The 10886-nt window shown below is 35.5% G+C and overlaps 2 protein-coding genes across 2 annotated transcripts; one reads left to right on the forward strand and one right to left on the reverse strand.

The window, feature by feature from the left end:
* Positions 1-269: 269 nt before the first annotated feature.
* Positions 270-6445, reverse strand: LOAG_07650 (sodium/potassium-transporting ATPase subunit alpha). The gene is made up of 17 exons (XM_003143183.2): positions 6375-6445; positions 6104-6163; positions 5386-5589; positions 4937-5050; positions 4735-4869; positions 4445-4603; positions 4201-4381; positions 3768-3966; positions 3476-3614; positions 3214-3369; positions 2878-3109; positions 2434-2576; positions 1757-2143; positions 1345-1655; positions 1037-1211; positions 642-874; positions 270-561 (listed from the first exon to the last, which is right to left on the reverse strand). The coding sequence occupies exons 1-17, from the start codon at positions 6426-6428 to the stop codon at positions 441-443; spliced, it is 3003 nt and encodes a 1000-aa protein (XP_003143231.1). The 5' UTR covers positions 6429-6445; the 3' UTR covers positions 270-440.
* Positions 6446-7965: 1520 nt separating this feature from the next.
* On the forward strand, positions 7966-8918 carry LOAG_07651 (hypothetical protein; the record flags this gene model as incomplete). The annotated part of the gene is made up of 2 exons (XM_003143184.1): positions 7966-8035; positions 8641-8918. 2 exons carry the CDS (start codon positions 7966-7968, stop codon positions 8916-8918), a joined length of 348 nt encoding a protein of 115 aa, XP_003143232.1.
* Between the last annotated feature and the right edge of the window lie 1968 nt (positions 8919-10886).

The raw sequence follows: 10886 nt of genomic DNA on the forward strand, positions 1-10886 counted from the left end.
AAANAAAAAAAAAAAAGAAATATATTTTTTCACAATGAAAAGTACTACTGGAAACAAATTTCAAACAGAAATTCAACCACGAGGATCATATTTAATATCTATCAGTTCAAAGCTAGTGGAATGGAGATATTTAAGATAACTTTAAAAATTTAGTGGAAATTTATCAGTATGTGTGCGATATGCAAATGTATGTAATACAAACCAATTTTTGAAAAGGAGAAAAAGTAGAAAAAAGTTATGATACTTTATCACGTATTTTTGAAAATGAATCTTAGTAAAAATAAATAGGAAAGTGGAAATTAACTTTTGGAAATCTTGCTTCAAAAATTTTCTAGTTTATGGTAAAGAAACATCATATGAGCATCCTAAATTGAAGAAATGATCTACTCTGACTGGAATAATTCTGAAAAACAGTAAAACTGAGGTATTCCCTTCATGAATTAGTAGTACGTCTCACGCTCAACCCACCCGCCGGGGTATCGTCGAATGTAATAACGTCGAGCCTCGTCGTATACAAAGATCAGGATAGAAAATGGCAATGCTGGGAACCACCACGAAAACCTGAAATATAGTAACCATTTCGAATTAAAAACAACATTTAAATTTCATCCGGACGAAAATTATTGGTAATAAGGACCTACCGAAGACCATACATACGAAGACCTTTATCTAGCCCTGGGCAGTAACACATGAACGCAGCAAGAGCAGTTTCAAAGACGAGACCGAAGTTCAATGTCCAATTGCTCATCCCTTGTTGCACCAAAGAATTGCGTCTTGTTTTCGAAATAATCAGATCAGCCCACTGAACCACCACAATGGACACAAAATATGCTGTTTGACATGTATACTCCAGGATTTTACGGTTTGCATATGTCTACAAATATATTACACGTTTCTACTAAAAAATGATGGTACTTTTCGATTACGACTTACTTCTTACTGATCTTCTATACGACGTTGCAATTGATAATGATGATGGAAACGGCAAAAAGATGTATCCATTTCCCTACAACTCCAAACTATAAAAAACCTTTACCCATTCCTGCCCATATGAATCCTCTAAAGAATTAAATGCACGGGAGTCCCACTGAGCACGCAATTGGTACAAACGACTTGGCCAGAATCCGTTGTCAGCCATAATCCAGAAGTACGTGAAGAAACCAGCCGATGCTTGAATCATTCCGATTTGTCCATACGCCAACGAAATCAACCTATGACAATATCAGTCATAATTCATGTTATAAGAGTTACTTCATGATGTATGGAGTTCATTAAAGTTGATATTTTTGTTCAAAATCCAGTTCAGAAATTTAATAATCCTCAATTTAAAATTTGTTTGTTTACCGTTCGTTGACAAGTTTGTCATGCACTGGATCGCGTGGCTGGCGTTTCATGATATCCGATTCAGCTTCTTCATATGCAAGCGATATAGCTGGTAACATATCCGTTCCAAGATCAATGCATAAGATTGTTACTGTTCCCAAAGGCAACGGAATACCGAACAAGATATAAGTAAGAAATGGCGATATTTCCGGAATATTTGATGTTAATGTGTAGGCAATCGATTTCTTCAGGTTATCGAAAATTAATCTACCTTCTTCAACTCCAACCACAATCGATGCAAAATTATCGTCCAAGAGAATCATATCAGCTGCCTTTAATTTATTCAGTAGAAACTTTTATCACAAATTTGTATGAATGCATAATTTGGAAATCCCAAATTTTCAAATTTTATTCTAACTCATTTTGACTTCACCTGTTTGGAAACATCAGAACCAGCTATTCCCATAGCGACACCAATGTCTGCTCGCTTCAGTGCAGGAGAATCGTTGACACCATCACCCGTAACAGCGACAATTTGTCCTTGACGTTGAAATCCTTCCACGATCATTAGTTTTTGCTGCGGCGACGTACGTGCAAAGACAATTTCACGATGATGAGCGATAATATCGGCAAGCTGTTCCTCGTTCATTTCACGCAAATCTGATCCATGGATTACTGCCGCGTCCGCATCATTCGGATTCACTTCTTCTACTGCACAATTACGCTCGATCGCTATGTCTTCGACAGTTTTTGATCCATCCGAAATGATTCCGACACTTTTGGCAATGGCTTTAGCTGTGATTGGATGGTCTCCAGTAACCTAAAACACACTGGAACTTCGAATGCTTAACAAAAACACAAAATTTCTATTTTTATTTTTTAAAAACTCACTACAATAAAAATAATATAAATAACGCTTAAATGAGATGCAAAATTATTAAAGAAAACAAAACAGAAAAAGTCTGCCGCTTTCCTTTCAATTTTCTTTTTCCAGTTCTAGTTTCTTTAATTCTCGACCACTTCTACAACAAATCTGAACGACTTGTAAAAACTGAGATTCTAAGGATTGATTTTCACTGTAGCCTTAATTCCGAAACTGTAAAAAATAACCATGACAACTTTGATACCAGCAGATCGACATTTGGCAACAGCATCTGGTACAGCAGCTCGCGGAGGGTCAATCATTGACACCAAGCCAATGAAACATAAACCCTCAACTGGAAAATTTACTTCTTCCACATTGAATTCATATCCTGTAAATAGAACGCAAAAATAACATCTCTGCAAAGCATCATAAAATATTTATATCCAAAATAAAATGCTGGTGCTCAACTAAAGTATGGCACTCTAAATTAGCTTAACAATTGGCTCGCTGGCTAGAAATGTTTTCCATTTCCTTATATTCACCAGTTTTCGAAATTCCAGCTCTTTTTGAACATTTCCTTATAGCATGAAACTAATTTGCATGTCAAACTATTATTTATACTACTCATACCTAAGAAAATTTCGTGAAGTTTAGTGGTCGATATAAAGAACACAGAAAAGTTTTTTGACCTCTAGGGTATTTTGCAATATCGAGGCGATAATCACAAAATCCGAGGACACGTTCACCCATACCACCCAACTGTAAGTAAGCTTCCTCGAATCGTTTTCGACGATCCTCATCTAGTGGATGTATTTCTCCTTTCAGCATAATAGTTGAACATCGATCCAGAATCCTTTCCGGAGCCCCTTTCATTACAAGAAGATATGATTTGTCCGCATCATCGACTTCATGAATAGATACCTAAAATCATTGAAATATTTGTCCTTTTTACCAACTTTTATTTATTTAATTTCTTGTTTCTACAACTTAAGAAAAATCTATAACAACATTTTCCACCAAATCACCTGATATTTATTCGTTGAATTGAAAGGAATTTCGGCTATTTTTCGATTTTTCGCACGATAACCAGAGACATTACCAAGAGTCAATTCACAGTACTTTAACAAAGCAATCTCAGAAGCATCACCAGTACATTCACGGCGAAGGATTGGGACATCCTCCTAAAAGTTACAGTGAAAAGAAACAGCAGAACTGCAGAAACTTAAAATCAATCAAAATTCCAGGGGTTGAAGTTTTGCAGATATCTCAAATATCGTGACGGCAAACCTGCCCAGGTCGAAATTCAGCTCGATTACAGAGGGTGCAAATGCGAGTAAGAGATGCCAGCGTACTACCTTCAGCCATAACCTGCTGTGCTCCTGACTGATTTTCTGTAGTATCACATTCTTCTATTGTTAAGTCATACCTTAATTAGGAATTATTTTTTATTCCACTAAAATGAAAAAATTTATTTTAGGACTTAAGACATAATGAAATCTCTTGCCTAGTGACTTAACTTCTCATTTTAACTCCCAGAAAATTTTTCGAAAACTTAGTCAAATCCTAAAATGAATTTTACCACATATGTGCCACGGTCATTCGATTTTGTGTCAGTGTTCCAGTTTTATCCGAACAGATGGTGGATGTAGAGCCAAGAGTTTCCACAGCTTCCAAATTCTTTACTAAACAATTCTTGGATGCCATACGTTTTGCTGTCAGTGTCAAACAAACTGTCACGGTAGCAATCAATCCTTCCGGAACATTCGCCACAATGATACCTAGAGTAAGCACAATAATTATGTATGATTATATATAGATATGATTATATATAGATAATGATTATACATAGATAATATGATTATATAATGATTATACATAGATAATATGATTATATAGATAACATTTATGATTACATATAGATAATAACATTCACGATTATATATAGATAATAACATTTATTTTGAACCATTACTTCCTTATGGAATTTTATAGACCAAACATAATGAACAAACCGATCAGAAAGACAACAGCAGTCAACCAGTGATACCCCAGAATAAAAGCAATGATGAAGAAGGTAACACCAAGAAAAACAGCCACACCAGTAATCAGATGGATAAAATGTTCAATTTCACGCGCTATTGGCGTTTTGCCCGTATCCAAACCAGAAGCTAAGTGAGCGATACGACCCATAACCTGAAAATTAAGAGCATAAAACTCAGTACATGCATAAAATCAAAAAGACACAAAATTACTAACGGTTCGGTCGCCCGTGTAGATTACAATGCCTTTGCAAGAACCTTCCACAGCGTGAGTCGAGAAAAAAGCAACATTTTTTGTTTCCAAAGGATTTTCATTGGTGCATTCCGGAGAACGGGCCTGTGGTTCCGATTCTCCAGTAAGCGATGAATTGTCCACCTATAAATGTCCAAACAGCTTTACCGATTTCAAATGGTAAATGGTTGTACACGTTTATGTAAATTCAGCTTTTCGGATTTTTCAATATTTGGAAAAAATTATTATAAGGAATACAGAGAGTAAAGGCAAACTTTGAATCCCGATGCAGAAATGATGCGAAGGTCAGCGGGAACACGATCACCACCTTTCACCTCAACAATGTCACCTACTACCAGCTCTTCCGTATGCACTTGCTGCTTTTCACCATCACGATGTACTAAAGCAAACTGAAAGAGAAGACGTAAATATAATGAAGTGGAAAGTTATTTATTCTCTTGCATATTCATTACATACAGTTGGGACGAGATTCTTGAATGATTCCATAATTTTCGAGCTTTTACTTTCTTGATAGTACTGGAAACAGCCAGTGATTACTACCACGGTCATCAGTACAATGCCGAGATACAACTGAAATGTATTAAATTTAAGCTGCAATAGGCAAAATCAGTTTTACTCCTCTCTTTCGTTTCAGAGAGCTTTAAGAGAGCAGTGTGAAACGAAAGATACAAATAAATTTGTGGAAACTGACTTGAAGGTTCTTTCTGAAATCCAATTCAACATCACCTAGAAGAAATTCGTTCATATCAAATCGACATGATCGATTCTCTTCTGGGTGATGTCACCACTAGTTGTATTGCAAAAACAAGACAAACAAGTCATGAATTACAGACCCAATTTACAAACTCTCAAGTAAAATCATACATAGAAAGAAAATGGAGTAATAAAAGTCTTAATATACTTACATTATCCTTGGTTGAATATTCCACGCTAAAATAGTCGACTGCGTAAGCAACGTAGCAAAGGAATGAGCCTGCCCAAAGCAATAATGCAAACCCACCGAACAAATTCTTACAGAACTTCACCCATTCCGGAGTTGTTTTTGGTGGTGATAACGCATTCGGACCATCTCTCGCCAATACCCTAGCAGCTTTCGAAGCGGTGAGTCCCTGAAAAACATTGACTTAAGTAAAATTACAAACAAATTAAGCTCCGAATTCATAAAAAATTTGAGTATGGAATGTACACTGAATCTAAGGAAACAAATCAAAATCTCTCAAAAGGCTCCTACTCCAACATCTCACTAAATTGCATAGATCTGGTAATCTTGCAATAGTGTAATTCTTTCTTTATGTTTTGCGAACTATTTCAATATAAAAAGTGTATTTCAAAGTCATTAGTAAAACAGAATGCAAATTTTGAGAAAAAATTTTAAAAAATTACAGCAAGGATAATATTTCTAAAAGGTCCGACCCCTCTGATATGACAATTCCGGATTGAATGGCGTAATAAAGTTTGTGCTTGGAATTCCTTTCCAGGTTCAGAATGAATCCTGTTATAATTAGAATGCTGAAGCTCTTCCTCTCTGGACCATACCACTGAGAATTTCAAAGTAAGAAGTCAACAATTCAGTAACAACTGCTGGGACAATTTTACTTCCGCAAAATCATAAAACAAACATACATTATCAATATCGGAGTCCAAACGCTTCAGCAGCTCCTCCATTGGGATTTGATGCTCATCCTAGAATTGAATTGGTGAACCGATGGCAAATGTTTTTAAATAGTGATTAATCCTGAAGACTAGAGAGAATCAAGAAGAGTAACGAATCAGCATCTACGGATGAGATTCCAACAAATTTTTATATAACTTTAACTTTGTCAAAATCTATAATAATCTAAACTGGGTGTAAAGAATCTTCTTGAAAACGGAATTTTGAAATTGAAAATTTTACCATCTGGACCTCCTGCTTCAATTCGTTGATATCTGTTCCTTTCTTCTTCGCCATATCTTGTGCCTATAATTAAAAACATCAAGTTGAGATTTTGCATTTTAATCATTTTTAAGGCATCAACGGCAATGTAAATCATTTAAAAAAAGTAGTAATTGTTCATAATCAACTCGCGTTTACTTGACTTGTAGCACCTAAAAAGTAAACTTCATGATATTCTAAAAAAAAAGAACTTTATATATTTGTTCCTGTCTTTGGTTCCAAGAAAGCACTGTTCTCAGCAAAGAAGGAAGGAAACGTCAAAGAACAATGTCAAAAATTCGGCATCTTACAGATTCCGGTTCAAATAAGAGATCCAAATATAACATTCCCTATCCTCTATCTCAAAGCTTTTTAGGATGTTACCAGGTGACTCGACACTATTATTTCTTTTTGTTGCAAAAATTAGACAGAAAGAATCGTTAGTTCAATCAGTATTTGTTATTATCACAACAATGATACCTTCATTATCCCTGTTATTGTATGAAAGAATTTTATCACTTTTATTCCCACATTATGATAACTCTCACAAAAAACGGACAATGAAAAATTCCAATGTCATAGGAGTTATTTAAACTGTTAACAAGAATGTACAGTATTCCTTTGGGAAGATCCCATTCACAAGTTAAGTGTAAGGTAATATTATGAAACAACGTACAGATGGATAGATCAGTGATCCCCCGAAGATAACAACAGAGGATCGATATGCTAACTTAATGAGATACGACACGACACGACACCAATAGATGATTATGCATCGAACGGATAGATATGAGAATGATTTATTTACCCTAGCGCAATGTACGAAAAGCATTCATTTCAATAATATGCAAAATGGGCTCGCGACCTACTATCAAGTAACTATTTGTGAGTGTTTTTTGATGTTAATTATTGTGTCAACAGAAATGCGCAGTCTAGCAGATTGATTTTTCCTCAAAAGATGAAAACAGCGAAGGATCGTTTGGGGTCATTAATTTGTTTACCAAATTACCGACCAAAGAATATCCTTTTCGATGATTTTTATTGACCAAGATGAATGATAAACAGAACTATTCATTACTTCCATTTAGACCAGACGAGTAAATTTTCAAGTGGTATATTAAATGTTTACATAAGCTCAGTTAGCTACTGCAATTTTGCCATCAGAAATATCAATTGCGAATACTAGTAAGAGCCAAGCAGCACAGAAACAACTATAGCACCTAAACATAACACCAAGTTAATCTTCGGTTGCACTCATGAGTTCTTCACCAGCCGTATATTTGACAAGTGTTCAAACTTTAACTCTGCTTTGCGTCATTTCGATAAGAGGACCATAGCAACCAGAAAGCCTCGTTTTCATACCTTTTGGAATTCTGCGCAAAAACCTAGGGATTTAAAGCAAAATTGTGATTTTAAGAGGAATTTCGACTTTTCTTGCGAAGCAAAATGCAGTGAAATGGAAAGCATTTTATAAGAATTAAACAATAATGAAAGAAGAAAGCTCTAATTTTACTGCAATATGCTCTTTACTGCCTGTTATGTATCCGTCCAATGCCAGAGAACCAATAGAAAAATGGCAATTTCTTATCATATCTCGACGGTATATTCCTCTCGGTTATCAGTGAAGGAAGTTAACTCCGATTGTAAGTTACTTCTAACATTACAAAATGAGCTTCAGTAAACAAACGAAAAAACGAGTCAATTTTAAATTTGCACATTCTTACCGAATTCTGATCATAAACTAACGTCCAACCAGTTTCTAATAAAAGATTGCGCTATATCATTTCTCTTCTTCTCTCTTTCCACTCATCGGTTCTCACCGTCCTCATTTAAGCAAGATTAGCATTGAGAATTTGTTTACTGAACGGGGGAGGAGAAACTGAATTCCGCAACTTCAGGAATGATCGAATGTTAGTTGGTGATTTTAAGAACTTCTATTCTACAACCAAAAAACATTTCATAACGAAGAAGCATTTCAGAACTGGGAGTAGGAATGATTCATGGAGAATGTAATAACTAAGAATGACGCAGGGAAAGGCATAGCGTGGCATTCTGAGCAGAGCAAAACAAAGCTAACATCAGTGCTATTGATTCGCATCTCAATTAAGATCGGAGAAACGTGCAACCTGACGTGCAGTTCGGACTATTCTACCCACCCGTCTAGCAGTAGCTTCCCAAATGACTACTCATTTTTTTCTCCTTTCAGCCAAATTCCAAAAAGAGCCTTGCACTCTGTCGTATATTTCAGCAAAGGACTGGCTCCTTTCATCAGACGATGTTAGTTATCGACATCTGACCACATTATTCCCCTTCCCCCATTCGCCATCATTAGTCTTCGATTTCTACTTATATATATATATATACATGCCGCATCTGCAACCGCACTCGCACAGACACACACATACACACGGACACGAACACAGATCACACACAGACACTGATAGGAGTGTATACATACATATCCAGACGAGACGATTAGAAAAACATTATGTTGTGAGAGAAGTATTGATCATAAACTTTCATTAATTAGATTTGGCAGAAAGGATAGACTTCAAAGGAAGTGTTAAATAGCGTTTAACACTAAATCGAAAGAAATATACAGAAAGCTTGTTGACGTTTATAACGTAAGTGGTGAAGTGGGTGATAGCATAATGCACGTTTAGACCATTTGTGTACAGAATAACGTAGGAAGTGAGTCGTAGAAAACCCTAGAAAAAAGATATCCAAATTTCGAAACACTTAGAGTAACATTAAGACGAATAAATCAACAACAGCCACTCATACTGGACCTTTTAGGAAAAAAGGAAGACTCACAATGAATTTCTTGAAGCTTTTCATAAGCAGAAATGGACACTTAAGCTGATAATTCAAATTCATGGATAGAGCTTCTCGTCGCCTTCCAAAAAAACAAGTCGCACAATTCTCAAACACTTCATCCTGGATCAAATCCAACTCCATGATTTAATGATGGTTGATAGGTCCAGTGTCTGACACGCTATGCGCATGCCATTCTCACTATCATTTTTCATTTACTTTCAAAAGTATAGTTTGAAATGAAAGCTATGCTTCCAACATACTTTCATTTTTATATATGTTATCAAGACTAATTGCCATTTGAATATTCCTTCAGATAGCAATCAGAAGAAACAGAGTATTGGGATCATCTACTCGCTTTTTCCTCTTTTCACCCAGAAGATCTAATTAGATTGAAATAAGCAAAAGAGACCACAGCAGTGAAAGAATATATTATCGCTTAGAGTAACTCTTACTTAATATCTCTGCACATATAAATAATGCTGTTTTTTATCACTACATCACCTCCGAACCGTATTGGTATGTCCCTACGACTGTCACTATCTGTCAGCAGTTTTATCCAAAACAATTTTTTTTTCGAAGCTATGGTTAAATAAAAACCTGAAACCATGATATCTCGACTTGTAGTATGTGGTAATGAGATCACACAGCGCAATAGCTTAATGAAATAAGAGTAAACAAGCAACTAATTAATTGCTCTACTTCTCTATGTCTACGTGATTATAAGCACTGTGTTTAATAACTGCTATATTGCTATACAACGAATCCCGGTATCGGAAGATGCCTTGATTAGATGACATTAATCACTATATCTATCATTGTCACTTACCTTGTCTCTCTAGAAACAGCTAGTGAACAGCTTGACATCCAAATAAGGAGATACTGATGTTCTATTAAACAACGAAAAAATGGGAATTTATGGGCGATATATGGAAAGGAAAAGAATATTTTAGTAATGGCATCATTTAAATCAAATAAAGTGTTGTAATTGATGGTGGATATATGTTACTACTTCTTTTATCGTGTGATGTTTGGCTATTTCTAATTTTTTTGTGATGAATCCATCAATATGTGCTTATAAGAAAGATTACGCATCAGCCTTGGAACCAGAAGATTCGAGTGCCAGAGAACTGACAAACCACTTCATTGGAAACGCTCTTTACCAGCTGCGCATTTTAACAAATAGTTTAATGTCAGTTAAAATGCGGAAAGTTACCAAATCATCAAAAACCAACAAAAAAGGTATTTTCATATTTTTACTAAGACCTTAGTTCTTTCGTTTTCGAGATTTCCTTTAAATAAGTAACAGAAGACGGATAAATACAATCCGAAAACTTCTAGCTATTTAAAACTTCTCCAGATTTCATCCAATTCAAGTTGCTGATTTAAAATTCCAGAACCTGATTCTGCTTGACCTGAATAATTAAACAATTCTGAAAAAGAGCAACAAACCTTAAGTGCACTGCCATCTGCATTCATATTGTTGTTATTCTCCCTCTGATATTTGCTTAAATGTTCCCGAAGGTTTAAATTCAGGTTTTGAGTACTGACTTGAAGAAAGCGGAAGCCAACGAAATGATCGCCGATCCTGACTAATAAGAGATTATTCAGCAGTCACAAAAGAGTAGCCAATAGAGTTTAGAAGACTGATATTGATATGACAATCTGTAAAGACAGCTG

The sequence above is a fragment of the Loa loa genome (assembly GCF_000183805.2).
Source record: "Loa loa unplaced genomic scaffold supercont3.121, whole genome shotgun sequence".
NCBI lineage: Eukaryota > Metazoa > Nematoda > Chromadorea > Rhabditida > Onchocercidae > Loa > Loa loa.